The 17,367-nt window shown below is 52.8% G+C and overlaps 1 protein-coding gene across 1 annotated transcript; it reads left to right on the forward strand.

Annotated features, from left to right (window-relative positions):
* The first annotated feature begins 518 nt into the window (after window positions 1–518).
* On the forward strand, window positions 519–13,167 carry FAM78A (family with sequence similarity 78 member A). Its single transcript, XM_027911659.1, has 2 exons — window positions 519–1,898; window positions 9,411–13,167. Exons 1-2 carry the CDS (start codon window positions 1,636–1,638, stop codon window positions 9,937–9,939), a joined length of 792 nt encoding a protein of 263 aa, XP_027767460.1. The 5' UTR covers window positions 519–1,635; the 3' UTR covers window positions 9,940–13,167.
* The last annotated feature ends 4,200 nt before the right edge of the window (window positions 13,168–17,367 follow it).

Below are 17,367 nucleotides of genomic sequence, written 5' to 3' on the forward strand. Positions count from 1 at the left end.
GCGGGGGGGCCCCGGACCCGCAGCCGGTGCCGCTGGGGCCAGCGGAGCCAAAGGGATGCGGCGGACCCTGCCCGGGCAGCCGGGGCGGCATCGTCCGGGCACGCCCGGGGGCACCGAGGGGCTGCGAGCGAGTTCCTGCAAAGTTTGACCCCGCTGCCTCCCTGATGCTGCGGCGGCGAGCGGAGCGGGAGCCCCCCCGCAACCCCCCGCTCCACCGGCGAGCCTGAGACCCGCGGCCGGCGCCGTCCCCGGGTGCGCGAATGTACTGCGGGAGAGGAAGCCTGCGGCAGCCGGGAGGCGGAGGCACCGATCCTGCTCCGCTCACCTCCCCGGGCAGCTGAAAGCAAAAGAGGCGAAGGGGAGGGAAAAAAAAAAAAAAAAAAAAAAAAAATTAGACCCAAACCACCCAGCGAAAGCGAAGGAGCCTCCCCCCCCCCCAACAACCCTCCGCCCCCCCCGCCCCGCGCCGCCGCTCGCCCCCGCAGCGCAGGGAGCCGGGGCTCGGCGGCGCGGCCGGGGCTCGGCGCTGCTCCCCGGGATGCTGTGACGCCCTGCGGGGCCCACGCGTGTGCGGGGCAGCCCCGCCGCCCGCCCATGAGCCCCGCCGGCTGAGCCACAGCCGGCGCGCCCGGGAGCAGCAGCGGGAGGAGGAGGAGGAGGAGGAGGAGGTGGAAGGTCGGACACCCCTGCGGAGAGCCGCTCGCCGAGGAGGAGGAGGAGGAGGAAGAAGGGGAGCGGCGGGGCCGGCGCCCCCCGGGCCGGTGCGTGTCGGGGGATGTCACGGGCGGCGGTTCGGCGGCGCTGAGCGGGCGCGGAGCGGCGCGGCCCCGGCGGGCGCGGGGGAGGCTCCTCTCGCCGCCTGCCCCGCAGCGCTCCCGGAGCCGCCGGCCCCACCGGCACCGCGCGGCTGCCCTGCGCGCACGGCTATTTCTAAGAGAGACAGAGAGAGGAGGAAAAAAAAAAAAAAAATTAATCCCCAAAGCCCTGACATCGCTGGCGGAGGAGCCTCCAAACTGGGAGATTTGGCGACTTTTTGCGTTTTTCCAGCCGTCGTTTCTTTTCTGTTATTATTGTAATTCTGTGCGAAAGGAAGTTATGAACAACTGCAAGTCAGGAAGTGGAAATCCACACCGGTTGTGACAAGCTGGGGCTAAAAACTATTTCATTATTTATATAGATGTGTCTATCAACATTCTGCTTTTCATCCAAAGAATAAAGGGAAATACCGGCTAGTCCTATGTTTGACGGTGAATGACAGACCGCATCTGAGGAAAGGAAGGACTAAATATATCAGCTAAGAACACCACCGTTATTTATTGAACTCAAGAGACCTTTTTTTAACCCAAAGACTGTTTGAGCAAGAGATCTAATGGGTCATTAAAAGGGGAAAAAAATTTTAAAGGCCCTTTTGCTTCTGAAGCGCAGCTAACCTCAAAAATAGGAGCAGTACTTGTAAGACAGATACTCAAATTAAGGCTTTACATGATGAATTTTCTATCCTATGGATATCAGTTTTGAGATTACAAACCCAGAAGATCTGTAATTGATCTAGCACCAGATAATTTCAATGCCTAATATTCCCCAGGATTGCTGGAGTACCCTAGGAGCTGCGTCGGACTGTACTCGGGGTATGCCATGGGCTGTATTCAGAGTATTAGCTGCAAATCCAAAGTTTTCCGGGAAAGTATTTCAGTGATTGAAGTCAAAGCCTCCATCGACCCCATTCCCACCAGCATTGACGAGTCCTCCAGCGTGGTCCTGCGCTACCGGACCCCTCACTTCCGAGCCTCAGCGCAAGTGTTGGTGCCCCCACTTCCCAAGAAGGAGACCTGGATTGTGGGCTGGATCCAGGCTTGCAGCCATATGGAATTTTACAATCACTACGGGGAACAGGGGATGTAAGTATTTCCAAGAGCGCGTGCGGGTGCGTTTGCCTAGCGGGAAGAAAGAGCGGGAGGACCATGGCCTGGCTGGGGAATAGTGGATTCAACCCAAAAATTATAATCCAGATTTTAAAACCCAGGTCTTCTGAAACTTAAGAGGACTTTCTCATATGGTTAAAGTACAGGAGAGCTTGTCCCTGCCCTATTAAAAGGGGTGGGTGTTCTTGTCTTCAAATGGGAATGTGCCTGCCCAAGCCCCAGTCAAACCCCATTTGTTCTGGTAGGAACCCAAAAGCAACACTATTTCACAACAGCTTTTGGGCAGCAGTGGAGATCCTGAAACCCCAGGGCAGCCCTACCACAGTAGGCACTCCTGTTTTGATATGTGTTTGACACCAGTGATTCTCCTGACCACCGGCTCCTCTCGCCTGCATCCCTCCCCATCCCAAAACTGCGCGCTGAGAAGCCCCAGGGAAATCCGAGGGCTGACACTTGTGGCACAGAGCCGTCCTTGGCGTGCTGTGCTGCTTCTGCTGCTGCTGCTGCTGCAGAGAGCTGTGGCTGGGAGCTCAGTAGCCCACCAGCTTTGGGAGCACATTTAACGTCACAGGAGGAATCCTGCTTGCTTTGCCCACGGTAGCAGGCAGCCCACGGGGAAAGCACAAGATGCATTTAACCCATTGATAATTAAACCCTCTGCATCACCTTGGAGCAGGGTGAAGATTTCACGTTACCCTCCTTATGGGTAACGTGCAAATGGGAATATATAGGTGTATATGTGAGGTAGGGGGAACATAGGGGCTGTTTTGCACACCAAAAAATCCCCGTGTTACTGGTCAGACAGTCACAGTGAGACAGGAATGAGTCAAATTAGAATGTCACCTCCCTCCTGAGAAAAGTCATCTCTCCCCAGTCCCCCACCAGCAGCTTGTTCTCCAAACATTGTTGCAGGCTTTTTGGCCCGCAGTTAAGTCAGCCCCAGCACCTGATCCCTAAATGCCTGCACAGAGCAGCAATTCTGCAACTCACGGTGCTGGGCAGCACGAGGTGCAGCCTCCTGGTGCAGCAGAAATCTGTCCGTCCAGCCGCGGGGACAGAACCCGAGCGCAGAGCTGGCAGATGGGTCAGTGGCTGCGGGCGCTGATGCTGCCCGGCCTCTGGGGGAAAGGGAGGAAGGACGGGAAGGTCAGGAACGAGCAACCCGCCCGCCTGCTCATCCCAATCGCCCTGAGCCAGGGGGATGCCGGCTCGGCCCCTCCGGGGTCAGTCTGGGTGGCTTAAACATCACCGAACGAGGAGGGCTGAGGGAGGAGGGGAGCTGGGAGGGCTGCAGAGCAGGGCAATCTCGGACTTAACGCAGCGCCTTCCTGATGGCCTGAACATCTGCACGCACACCCCGGCCCTCCTGCCCTCCCTGCTGCCTGTAAGCCCCGCCGAGGACACGGGTTCAGCATCTCAGCATCACGCGAATCGGGCGCTGTGAGATGTGGACCGGAGGGAAGGGCACGCCGAGGAGCAGCCGGAGGCGACAGGCTGCCACCCTTCTGTCCCCACGTCCCCTCCCAGCTCAAGCAGAAAGTGCCTCGAGAAGCGAACTGGCACCTGGCAAACACCAGCAGCGCAGACCGGCTTATCTTGATCTTAAAAGTACTTACAGCAGGCCCAGAATCTGTAGGCTTTTTGGCTCCAACACCATCTTTAGCAAGGACAATTTGTTGCTCAGATGTTCCCAATTCCAGGCCTTTGGGATTTGCATGTGTAATTCTCAGGCTCATTTAGAAATTCTGTCTTTACTGACCAGCTGCGAAGGAAAACAGAGAAGTCCACTGTACATAAATACAGCTCAGATGCACCGAAATAAAGAGGACTGGGCAGAGAGTGATGCTGCCAGTGCTGCTGTGGGCTGCAAACCTCAGCCTGGCCTTTTATGTCCCTGCACCTGAGTTTCCCTGTGTTTAAAATGAGGATTTGGTAAGGTCTGCCCTTGCTGGAATGCTTTGGGACAAAAAAAAAAAAAAAAAAGGAGTATCTACCAGCTAAGAGTGCTGTAAACAGGTAGAATTAAAAACTGCAGCTGTGTAGGAGAGCTATTAGCCAGAAAATCATGGAAACAAAGATTTTTCCCTAGGAGGTTCACTGACATTTAACTGATACTAAAAAAGTTACCCGAACATAAGCAGGAATTGGTCTGCTCCTCCACTCTCCTTCTATAGACCCGTTGCCATCTGAAAGCTATAAATAAAGGCATTTGGGAGGAAAGGCCTCTTCCAATGCCATCAGAACATGCTCTTGGAAGACCTTTATGAAGATCTTTATGGAGAGAGAGACAGGACACAAACCTATGGGAAAGGATGGGCCAAGCCTTTAGCTGGTGTAACTCGATGTAATCCCACTGACCTCCACAGAGCTGCATCGATTTATGCCACCAGAGTATTTGTCCCAACTTTCCATGATGGAGAGAGGCTACCGCCACATACATATTTTTAATCACTGTGGTGACAGGCAAAGGGAAAACTCCAAATAATCAAAAATCAGGCGGTCAAACGGAGCACCAATACTTACAGCGGGCTTTGGATTAATTTTTCACTTCTCTGCTGGGAAGTTGGTAGCTGTGCATAAGCTGGCCATTATATTGGGGATGGAAACAGCTGAGAAATAGTGGAGCAGATGGAGCTGTGCATAATGCTGCTATAGGGATGGGAGCTACAGAGGGGATAATTTAGACACATGCGTTTAAAGTGGCGCTGACAATTTTGGGGCTAAATGCAGCATTTTTAGATGTAAAGGAAAAGAATTAAAGCTCAGATAACGCATAAATGCTGGCATTGTTTTACATGTGACTCAGTACATGCTGCTGGGTACATGAAAACCACCAGCATGAGGATGTGGATGTGCTCTCTGACCCTGCTCGGTGCAGAACTGGGGCAAACTTCTGCTCCCCCCATCGCAGGGCTTTACCCTGATCCTTAGGGAAGGAGTTGCTGTGCAGAGGGGAGGCATCAGGATCAGGCCAGAGCTCTTACCTGCACAGGAGCAGCTGGACCAGGTCCCTGCTGGCATCTCCTGGCGTGGGTGCTGGTTTCTGCACCTGGTGGGACCTGTGTCAGTGGCTGGACCACGCTGGAGTGGCATTACCAGCCTTGTTTCTCCATCTCCATGGAGATGTGCAAGAAGCGGTGCAGATGGAGATATGCAAAAGAGAGAGAGAAATAAATTGGAGTTGGAATAATATGATCAGCCAAGAATCTGGAGAAGTTTCAGGGGGGTGTTTCTCCCCTGGAGGATCGAATGGGGCACTTTGCATCATTACATCATCACTTTGCCTTACCGGGCTTCTCTCTGGTGAGATTAAATCTTCCGTGCCCTGCAGCAGGGACACAATGAATTGGAGAAATCAACTTGTCAAGAGAATAAACCCCCAATCCTCGGGAGGGAGGACACAGTCAAAATTCAGCAAAGGAAAAGAAAGGGTATTTTTTCCATGGGAAGTGAAGGGAGGTCAGTTCACTGTGGGAATTCGCCCCTCCAGGGATTTAAAGGAAAAGGCTTTGCTGCCCTTGTGTGGCCCCTGACCCTCACCTATGCTGTGAGCACCCACCTTAGCCCCCTTAAATAGCTTGTCCAGTCAGACTTGAGCCTGCTCAGTCTGCTCAGCTAAACCAGCAGAAACTGATCTTTTTTTCCTAATGCCAGTTCTCTGCTAGTTTTACTCCCTGAACCAGCCATGCATCAAACATTGCTGCCAGTTCAAGAGACGAGGCAGGAACACACAGCTGGAGGGTGGGGGGAAGAGGGACCACAGCAGCACAGCTCTGTCAGCCGGGGAACAGCATCTGAAATTTCCTTCCTGTTCTTCACTCTAACTCTGCCTCGACTTGCCTGATGTGCTGCAGTAGCTGAGAGAGAGGCACTGTAAAGGACAATTTAAAATTAAGCACCTCTGGCTGTCGGGGTTTTTTTTTTTCTTTTATGAGTCCCCAGAGTAGGCCAGCAGTGGAGGGAGGCAGGTGGGAGCAGGGATGTGAAATACCTGAGGCAGCGTTTCACTGCACCCACACATGGCCCTGGTACCTGCATGAGCCGCATCCCAGCGGGGCTGTTCTTGTTCAGGGAGCTGCTGGAGAGGAAAGTGTCGGAGAGCACGAGGTTATGCAAGTCCATCTGGCCCGTGACTAGTTAGGAGCTGGCTTTAAGGACCTGTAGGTGAGGATGCAATAGTGCCTGTCTGAAGAGGTTAACTGGATGTGTCCACACTGCTGGATGCTCAGGGCTGGAGGCTGCTGTGCTGGGTTTGCTGTCACTGCCCAGGCCACTGCAGTGATTGCTCTGGTGGGTGCTGTGAGACAGATATCTGGGGGCTTGAAATGAGCTGGGGGCTTCATTCTGTGTGACAGTATAGGAAGAAAAGTGTCTGAAAGAGGACTAGAGGCTTAAACCTACATAAAGCTGCTTGGTTGTCAGCAGCAGGGCTCCGGTTCTGACACAAGAAATAGCTCAAAGTTCCTTCTGGTAGCAAGAAGACATTTGTTAAGAGAGGATTCTTGGCAGCTCCAGTCACTGATGATGCCCAAACTGACTCTGAAGGTTTCAGGAAAGGTTTAAAGCTTGTTTCAGAAACTAGCTTGTCAGTATTACAAGCCAGAATCTACTGATTTTGGAGCTGATCAGCTATAGTCAACCCATGAAACCAGATAGCTTGGTTTCTTTTCATTCCTCTTCCCTGCTATTGTCAGCAAAGTGTTTACTGGGCACTTTCTGGTCTCTCCTTGGCTCGACACTACCAAAGAAAGATGCTGATGCAGCCAAAGATCATTCCACAGCATTCTTTCCAAAATCATCCAGTTGTTGGCATATTATTTAACATGGACACACTCTGCAAGCAAAGGCTGCCAAGCCTGCCTGGCAAACCAGGCCCTGCTGTAGCACCAGGCGAGGGGCAACCACCACCAGCAGCAACCCCCCTGCAGCCTCTGCCCTGCTCCGGTCACGGGATCATCATGAGGCCTCGTTTTGCTCCTCATTCCAAGCTGTGCAGATAAAGCGTGATGGTTTTGAAACCCTGGGGTTAACCACACACCAGAATTAGGCACAGTGTGCTCTGTGAAGAAACACAGGCCAGTTCCTCCTTCCCCATTCCTGCCCATGCCTTTCCTTAAGCTGGGTGCCCACCTGGGCCACCCCAGCCAAGCCCAGCCACGCTGCTCACTTGGCTTTGGGCTGGGGGCTCTGCCTCCAGCATCCTGCCCAGGCCCTGACACAGCTTCACCTTCTTACTCTTGTTTAAACCCCAGGCAAATCCTAAGAAGGTCCAGCAATTCTGTACTGGGGTACTGGGAATGAAGATGGGGAGAAGCAGATATTAGTGGACCAGCATTTTCTGAGCATCCTCTACCTGATTCTCCCGCCCTTCACCCACCAGCCTGTGACCCAAGTAGGCTGGAGCAGCCCAGGAGGGTTATCAACCTCCTGTAGCATCTGAGGTCCTGGTTTGGCACCTCTGTACCTGCAGACATGCTGTGGTTGCACCTTAGCACTGTGCCTGTCACAGAGTCAACCTCCAGGACACTGTCACATCCCTGGGTGACAGCCAAGCTGAGTACCAGCCACTGTCTGAATGGAAAGTAATCCTAAACCAGCTGCTGAAAGGGAGAGAAAGAGCCCCCAGATGGGGTTTCGGAGCCGGGCTGCGCAGTGGGAAGGAGGAGGGGGCAGAGCACGACCTCCACTCATCTGCCTGCAAGGGCTGGGGAAGGAGGAGGGGGCAGAGCACGACCTCCTCTCATCTGCCTGCAAGGGCTGGGTCACACAGCGTCCCCAGAGCCTTCCCCTGCTCAGCTCTGCCTGCAGAGCGCGGGGGTGGTGAGCCAGGATGACTCTGGTTTGGAGAGCAGAGCGTATCAACATCTCTGCAGTGGACAGGGGTCCTGGCAGGACTGCTCAGGGATCTCCTTTTGGCTGCCTTCGCTAAAAATTTTCTTCCAGGGAAAGGACTCCCTCTGCCTGCTGGCGATGGGCTCGGGAGGAGCGGATTGCTGCAGCTGCGGTGCTGTGGCTGACAGCAGCCTGTAAATCTGTGCGGGGAGATGTTGTGCTTGCATAACCCCTGGTCCTGCGGCTCGGAGCAGCCCTGCAACCCCCCAGTCCTGCTGCTCGGAGCCTCCCCTGGCCCTGCTGCTTGGAGCATCCCTGCATCCCCCCGGAGCACCCCACATCCTGCCTCGCACTTCCATCTCCCGGGTTCCTGCCAGGCATCCTCCGCCTGCGTGGCACAGGGGAGGTGTTTGCTAGGCCCCCCCCCCCCCGCCCCGCTCGCATGGAAAAAAGACAAATGAGATCTTTAAATCCCCCACGGTATCCTCTAGCCAGAGCCAGACACAGCTCACTGCTGAACGATCCAGCAGCTGCAAACATGGAGGCAGTTCACGGTCATTAACTAATTAACAATCAGAACAGCCTTGTGAGACGGTCGCATCAGCCCTGCCCAGAGCAGCTCATCCCAAAGCTGGGCAAGAGCCGGCCAGGCTGACACGTACCCCCAGCCACAGCCCCCACTGCAGCCAAAGGGCTATTTTAAGCTGCAGCACCAGACTTATGAAAGGCTTGGACAGTGACCCTGACGAGCCTCAGCGTGTCCCCTCTGTCTCCTCCCGGGATAAATCATGTCCCAGCCTGCAGCAGGGGAGCCACAGGGCTTGGGGGGGGCTGGAGCACAGCCCAGAGTCCCAGCCCCAGAGCAGAGTCAGGTGCAAACACCACTGCTGCAGCCACCCAGCCCCTTCTGCCACCTCGGGGGCTGGGACACCATCCCTGGGTGGGGGGGAGGGCTGACTGGTAAGAAAGAGGGAGAAAGTACCTTAGAACCACCTCTGCCAGCCTTGTTTTTGAAAAGAATGTCCTTAAAACACCTGGTGTGCCCTGAGCATGTGATCTGTGGTCATGCTGTCTTAGTGCAAGCATCTCACCCTTTTTCTGAGACATTTGCAGCAGTTTGCGCTTCTATTGGCAAATCTAATCTTAAAAATTAAATTGGAAGATAGTAAAAAAACCCACTCCAATTTGTGCATCAGCAGTAAAAGGTGACAGGGGACCATTTTCACTGGTCTTTCTTGTTAGAAAGGCTGACCTTTCTGTCCCTCTCACAGATGACCAGCTCAGGCAGTTTTACAAGCTGCTCGACCTCAGGGTCTCTGATTACTGTAACACCATCCCCAGCCTGGAGCCTGGTGTGCAGCCCTTGAGCTGGGTCCTTCCAAGGGCTGGAGAAGGATGGGTTACACTTCCAGCGCCAGGCAGATAGCAGGGAGGGACAGTGGCTCATCCAGAGAGAAATTTAGGGGATGAACGGATCAAGAGCAGCCCTGCTGAGAAGGATGGTTCTAATGGCAGGGATGAGCTCCTTCAGCAGCAGGGCATGAAGGGCCCAGATTCCAGTAAAAGCTCAAGGGGGGAATGCATCCACAACTCCTTCCCAAAGCCCAGCAAGTTTCTAAACTAATTAATTAACGCGCTATCTGTTGATTACGGCAGGTCAAGTTGGGAGCTTCCCGATCTCCTGGACGGTAAAATCCAGGCCATCAGTGACTCAGACGGGGTGAACTATCCCTGGTACGGAAACACGACAGAAACCTGCACCATCGTGGGTCCCACCAAGAAGGAGTCCAAGTTCAACATCAGCATGAACGACAACTTCTACCCGAGCGTGACGTGGGCGGTGCCCGTCAGCGAGAGCAACGTGGCCAAGCTCACGAGCATCCACCGGGATCAAAGCTTCACCACCTGGCTGGTGGCGACCAACACGGCCACCAACGAGATGGTGACCTTGCAGACTATCAAATGGCGCATGAGGCTGGGCATCGAGGTCAACCCCAGCAGGCCCCTGGGGCAGCGTGCCAAGCTGCAGGAACCCTCTGCCCAAGAGCAGCCCCAGGTCCTTAGCAAGAATGAGCCAATACCACCCAGTGCCCTTGTCAAACCCAATGCCAATGATGCTCAGGTACTCATGTGGAGGCCAAAGGATGGACCACCACTCGTGGTGATACCTCCCAAACATCGGTAATACAACACCTGGCGTCCCCGGCACCAAAAAGGGAGAAAACAAAACCCCGAAGCAAAACAATCACTTAGGTATTAGGATACACGTGTATAATCTGAGCAGAATCAAAATGCACTTTTTACTCATTCAACAAATGCAACCATTCTACCTTCTCCCATTGGGACGGATTTCACTGTGCTAAAGCTAAAGAGGAGACCTTTGGACTGGGTCTGTCTCATCACTGGATTCCTAAGGGAAGAAACTAACACTGATGTCTACCCTATAGCTTTTTTTTTTTTCTTCCCTACTTTAGTTCCTGTTTGAATTTCAGTCTCATTAGCTTGTCCAGACTGCCCAGAACAATAAGAACATTTTATTTGGGATTTTAAGAATTTTTTTTTTTCTTTTTTGATTGAGAACGAAACAAGTTTCCTGGAGCAAAAAGTTGACTATTTAAGATAAGGAATTTTTTTTTTTTTTTTTTAAAGCAGTAAGGTTCTGAGTTGCAAATCCAAGTCATGCGGCCTTATGTAGACTTTGCTTTGCATTGCCAAACTTTTGCCTTAAAGCTATGTTTGAAAAAAACAACAACAACAACCAACAAAAACACCACCAGGCAGAATGTCCTTTCTACAGAATTTTGGAGAGAAAATTTTGAAGCAAGGAATAGATTTGTCAGTGTGGCACGGGCTGATGGATAAAAAGGGCACAAAACTGGAAGAAGCATATAAAAAAACCTCCCTGGTTTTAAAAGCTGGAACAAGGAAGCACGGAAGTAATCTCAGTTTCAAAGCAATGCAAACAACAAACCTGCTGTCAGATGGCTCTGGAGTGGGAGCTACCAGGCCATCTCCCTGCTTTGCAGGAAGGGTAGGAAGCAGCTCACGCTGCTCCCCCCTGGTGATCTCAGCCTCCCGTTAGCATTTAAATATGGGATAACCTCACAGCTGGAATTGTGGCCCTGGGAGTCAGTGTCAGGCAAGGGGGGGGATGTGCCACTGTGTTTGTCTTTAGGGCACGCAGATGTTTGCCCAACTAGCCCATAGTCCCAGTTTCTCATGGATGAGAGCCAAGGGCTCGTGCACTGGCTGTTGTTGGGTGAAGCTCTGTTGCCCCGTTTTCCCATGAAATTCCAATGACGGTGCTGTACAAAGAGCAGGATATAAAAAGCATCCTTCTGAAGTCATTGGAGACTCATGGGTGTCAGCGAGGGCAGATCTTAATCTACCAAGCCTCCCCAGCAATATCCATAATTCAGGAACAGCCACATCTGAAAACTAAAGGCACCCATTCCCAGCAAACACAGCAGTGACAGCTGTGGAAAACTCCTCCTCCTGTGACAACAAACCACACTGGGGTTAGTGGATAATTTTCTTCCCAATGAACTCCCAACCTACCTGGCTGCCAGGAATGGGGCACAGACAGGACCATGACACCGTCCCTGCCTGGTCATGGCACAAACATCCACTGTAGCAAAGGGTGATGCACGAGAAGGTGCAGTCAGGGCAACACCTGAGCCTTGGGTGTGGATCCTCAGTGAGGAAGGAGCATTTGGAGGAGGAGGTGGCACCTGTAGGTTTCAGTAAGGCCCAGATGGCTTCTGAGATAACCAGCTGCACTTCTGCAGAGGAGGGTGGCACAGAGGAGCTGTTTAAATGGGAGGGACGTGGTTTGCAGGCAGAGGAAGTTCTGTGGTGAGGGTGGCATCTGGAGGCCAGGGCACAGGACGGGGAGCAGAGGATCTGCCCTGCTCCAGCACATGGCCCGAGGCAGATCACTTCCCTCTGCAGCTCCTTCCCTTAGAAAACATTTCTTCCTCATATTAACAACTTGCCTCAAGAGCTGGGACTGAGGAGAGCTCCGTGTGCCAGGTACAGGCCTGGCCCTGCTGAGCTGGTCTGAACAGGTCTCCCAACCCCACACGCGCTGCTCAAAAGGCTCTCCCCTCGGAGAGGCACCAATTAGCTGCTATTCCCATCTTTATCTTCCACACGGGACGTTACCAGCAAGAAATTCTCCTTCCTCACTTCCCCACAGCCACACCACCTACTTCGGCAGCAGGTTCGACATCACCCCCTGCCCAGGATGTGTCCCCCACCAAGACAGCCTCAAACCAGCAAACAAGGATCCTGGGGCCCTGCAGCCATCCCCTCACCTCCAGGGGAGCCCACCCTCCTCCATCCACTGGCTTTCAGAGATGTTAAGCCACGGAGCTGCTCTCTTCCTCGGGCAGATCTCCGAGGTGGGAAGTCCAGCATTACAAGCAGCTTGCAGATGACTGGACCGGATCAAACCCAAATCCATGAGCCAAAGGGTGCCTAAATCTTGGCTTTGGGACTATACAGGATGAAGCTAGAGAGACTTGGACTTGCACAGTCACTCTCTGTATTAAACTCCGTTTTCTTACCTGGATTCAGATCCAACTATAGCTCTGCTGGCACAGCCCTTTGGGACTTGTCTGTATTTTCTCCGAGGCAATACATGCAGAAGAGGACAAACTGTGAGCTGTGGGTGAATAGCTGATCACGCTCACACGCATCTCAGCTGCCACTGAGGTGCTCTCCTGGGCAGTCCTGTGGGTGGGAGCAGAAGGGGGATTTGTGTTTGGTATTCACTTTGTCTCCAGGTGCTGAGTACTTACAGTTCTCACTGATGTCAGCGTGGGTCGAAGGAATCGGACCCAGTTGTCTTAATTAGCTGCACGAAGGAATTCCAAGGAAAGATTTCTTCTCAGTCACCAAAAACCACATTCAGGGAACACCTATGTCCTTTTCCACTTAGCTTTGTGTTGGACTTAGTCTCCCAGTGCATTAAGTAAATCTGGTTCCCCCTATTCCCTCAACCTGGTGGACTGGATGCATCCATGCAATTTGGTAGTAACCTCCTGGCTAACTTGTCCTGTTGCACTGAACGGACCCAGCTAAGCAGTAAATACAAAATTCAAATTTCACATTGGGGTCGGCTTTGCATGGACTTCTCCCTTCCCAAAGAATGCCTTTATCCCGTGCCTAGGTCAAAACTTGCCCCTCCACCTCCATTTGCATCACCAGACATGGCATAGAAAGTGATGCTGCCTCTTTTGAGATTTCATGCGTTGTGATTAAAAGTGATGTTTTTCCAATGCTGCTTCGTTACAGGACTGATGGGGACAGATTGGCTATAAAAGGAAGGATGGCTGGAAGCAACAGGGCTCTAGATACCACTACTGCTCCAGCTGGTTAATGGCCATGTGGTTAGAACAGGGATAGGCAGGGTCCCACTGGGGACTTAAATATCTGGGGACCTGGGACATCCTGCACTGAGCAAGGTGGTAAATGAGCAGAGGTAAATCAAGCTCCCTCTCTGGTAGCTTTTTACAGAACAGACAGAGGATACCCTGGGAAGGTGATGGGGCACCGACATGGGATATGGGTGTGTTTGAGCGTGTCTCTGCCTCACCCCTCCATCAACGATGCTCAGCTCCTTACAGCCCCAAATCCCCACAGGAGCTGAGTGTGCAGCCTGACCATCCCTGTCAAAGCCCTGTCGTGGTGCAGGGTGGGAAGCAGGAGGGCTGAGACCCTCCCCGTACCCACTCCCCAGCCAGGGACAGGCAGGGGCTGCCGAGCACGGCCAACATGCCGAGCAGCATCACAGACCTTGTGGTTCTCCTTTCCTGCCCTAGACAGAGAGATGGGAAGAGAGGGGCAGCCTCTCAGAGAGTCAGTCAAGACCCTCAGCAGCCCTGGGGAGGGGTAGAGACCTGTTGAGCCGGCGTGGCAGAGAGCAAGGCTGGGCCCAGCAGCGGGGGGACAGCGAGGGCACCGCCGTCCCTCCTGCCCTGGCTCCTGGCGCAGCAATAAGAATCGTCCTTGGTCTTGCAGAGATACTGTGAAAACAAAACCAAGATGTACCGAGTCTGGACACTTAACAGAGATGTAAAAAAAAAAAAAAAAAAAAAAAAAAAAAAAAAAAAAAAAAAAAAAAAAAAAAAAAAAAAAAAAAAAAAAAAAAAAAAAAAAAAAAAAAAAAAAAAAAAAAAAAAAAAAAAAAAAAAAAAAAAACCAACAAAAAAACAACACCAAACCCAAACCCTGCTTTTATAACAGATGGAGAAATAAAGTGAACTTTTCAAATGCTTGGGCGGTGGCTGTTTTTAAACAAACGGCTCTGGGCTCACGTTTCAGGGCAGCAGCGATAAACACTCTGTGTACCAGGAGTGCCTTCTCTCTCCCTATCAACTCTTAGGCCACAGCAGACAAAGGTTTTCTAGTGAAAAACTCCGACATCCTGCATTTTTCATCAGCAGGCTGCTGCACATCTTGGGGCAGCGGGAGCCGGGCTGGTTGGTGCAGGCAGCAGCTGAACTTCCGCACAGTTCGGTTTCCTGACACGGTTATTTTGCTTATTTAGCAAAAGCCAGGTCAGATGTTTGCTGTAAATACCTCATCTGGAGAGAGCACAGCCCTGGGCAAAGGAGAGGGTAAGAGCTGCTCCAGCCCACGATTGGTTTTCAAAGACTACCTGTATTCATTCCATTATTCAGAATTACCACGTTTAGCCTTTGTTTGCTTTCCAGTAAAGGAAACTGCTGCCATGAGTTCTGGAGGGCAGAGGGTGCGTGGCCAAGCATCCAGCACAGCTCCACTGCTGATCCCTTAAATCCACCCTGGCACCTTCCAGCTCTGTGCTCCAGCTCCTCCTACCAAAGCCTGATCCCACTGTGGGCTCCGTCCCCCTGGCTGTGCCCAGGGAAGAGACACAGGTTTCTCCTTTTTATATTTTACCCAGGGGCTGGACACTCACCTGTGGGGTCCCCCCAGCAAGGTGCAGCTCACACAGGTGTCCCCCTTTGCTGCACCTCCTGGGGTGAGCAAGAGGCTGTTCCAGGCTTGTTACACCCCTCAAAGTTTGAAGCCAACCTTTGCAGAGCCAGGCAGCAGGGAGACCTGGCACCACCACCCAAACCCACCGAGGTGTGTGCCCACATAATCCACGGAGAGCCACAGAGTCCATTTGGGAAGTTCCAACAGCGTGTGGCAGTGACACAAACCCAAGTGCAGGAAGGGAAGGAAGGAAACGCACTGGAGGAAAGGAATGTGCATGGATGGAGCCCGGGCAGGGGAGAGGATGGGCTCTGAGTGGGATTCCTTTCCACAGTGGAAACTGTCCAGCTTCATCTGTTGATAGCAGGTTAAATTTAGATGTCCCAGTTTTGGAGGGAGGGAGAGGTAGGGAGGGGACACCAGCCAAGTCACAGCTGCTTTTGGGTGACACCCTGAAAAAGCCAAAAGCACACGGTCACTCCCTGTCAGGGACACATGGGAAAACCCCCCGTGGGGGATGAGGAGGATGGAGGGAAGGACATGGGCTGGTGAGCCCAGCACAGCCTGAGTGGTGCTGGAGCCCTGTTCTGGTGCTTTGGGTAACACCAACACCAATCCCTGACTGCAGAACTTCCATGAATGCCGAGGCTACGAATTAAGCTTCACCTTTCTACAGGTTTGTCCCTTGGCTTTGTGATTTTCTAACCTCAGTTTTAAGCAAACTGGGGCAGCGGTTACTTCGTTTGAAGAAATACCCTCTGACCCCCACAGTTCCTGCTTGAAACTCTTTGCAGGGACTTCCCTTTGCTGATGCAAATCAGGCTTTGTTTCCTATTTCTCCTCTCTCACATCTTAAGCTGCTCATGTGCAACAGCTGCAAATGCTCATTTTGCTCCTTCATGTCTTAAAGCAAAATATTTTTAGCAATGCCCCGAAGAGCTTGAAGCATCTATTAAAAATAAAATAAAAATACAGTGTCATGAGTTGACACATGAATTACAACAGAGCTCCTCAAACAACCTGCACTGAGATTCCCAGGGCTGCCTTTAGTTACCTTTGTAAATTGGTCCCTAAAAAGCTGTCTGTTGGCTACAGAGTCCTGGCAAAAAGGATTTTGTTAAGAGGGTGGTGAGGGACTGGCACAGGTTGCCCAGAGAAGCTGTGGGTTCTCCATCCCTGGAAGTGCCCAAGGCCAGGGTGGACAGGGCTTGGAGCAACCTGGGATAGTGGAAGGTGTCCTGGCCTGTGGCAAGGGAATGGAACTGGATGAGCTTTTAGGTCCCTTCCAACCTAAACCAGTCTGTGATTCTATGAAGAAACCCAACCATGGCAGAGCAGCACTGGAGAGCCAAGTCTGACTCTACCACGACTCATAACTTTGGGGTTGTCCCACGTTTCCCCCAAACTCTGCACCTGCTAATGTTCTGTGAGGAGCCTGCACTGGGAGCAAGCTCCACACTGCTCCAGGAGAGGGTGGTGTAGGGGGGGGTCACGGGTCCTTCCAGCACTGGGGTGGGTCTGTGAGGAGGCAGAACTGCAGCCTGAGGCCAGAGCAGCACCACAGTCCCAGGAGTGGAGCCACAGCACTTGAGCTTATCTCGGGCACAGGGAACGGTCGAGTCCCAATCCAGGCACTGGCAGCACAGAGTGTGCCTGTGTGAGATAAGGGCAGGCAGGGGGAAAGTCCTGGCTCTGCAGCAAGGGACAGACACATGTTTGTAGAGAAGGAGCTTTGTGACCTTCTAGGAGCTGCAGAAAAAGGAGGGGAGGGGGTGGTGCTGAGCACAACCACAGGGCCCTTGGGGGGGGGTCGATCCCACAGGCACAGGTAGGTGTGCAGAGCTGAAAAACATGTGGACACATCATCCAAACTCATCCCTGGGTGAGGAAGAGTCATAGAATCATTGAGTTGGAAAAGACCTCCGAGATCATCGAGTCCAACCACCCCCCTGGGAACTAAACCAGAGCACTGAGTGCCCGTTCTCAGTGGCTGCAGGACCCTGGAGCCTCGTTGCTACAAGAGGGAGGACAGGGATGGACCCATTGCTGACCCAGAGCTGCTCATCCCTGTGAGCCACAGCTGCCTCTTCCCAGCCCCTGGGGCTCCACACGACATTTATCTAGGAACAAAAACTCCCCTGGCACTCCCAGACACGCTCATGCCAAAGCCTCATGCAGGATTATTTTTCCTTGTAAGCAATGCTGAAAGCAAAGCACAGGGGACACATGAAAACTAAGAAGGGATAAATAAAATGTGACTTCAGCCTCTGAGCCTGCAGTGCAGGGACACGTCCGTGGCTGACAGGGAGAAGGGAGGCAATTCCACACTGGAATTTCCACTGGAAAGGACAGAGACCAGTGTCCCTGGTTCCTGGGCAAAGGGGTGGCAGGAGAGGCAGTGCCACAACCTGCCTTCACCTTCCCATGGCCTCTGGAGCAAGGGGCTGAGATGTCCAGCAGCACTTTTCCAACCTCCCTTGTCTCTCACGGGGATCTTACTCATCCCTGACACTCACCCCACACGTGAACACACCACAGCAGCCACTGCTGAGGTTGAGAAGCCCATCCTGAGCAGGATGATCACGTCAGGAACACGTCTGGTTTCTCCCATGGGACATCACCAGGATTTTAGTCAGGGACGCACCAG

The sequence above is a fragment of the Empidonax traillii genome, unplaced genomic scaffold (assembly GCF_003031625.1).
Source record: "Empidonax traillii isolate 1590-97213 ecotype Southwest subspecies unplaced genomic scaffold, ASM303162v1 scaffold34:size3740991, whole genome shotgun sequence".
Taxonomy (NCBI): Eukaryota; Metazoa; Chordata; class Aves; order Passeriformes; family Tyrannidae; genus Empidonax; species Empidonax traillii.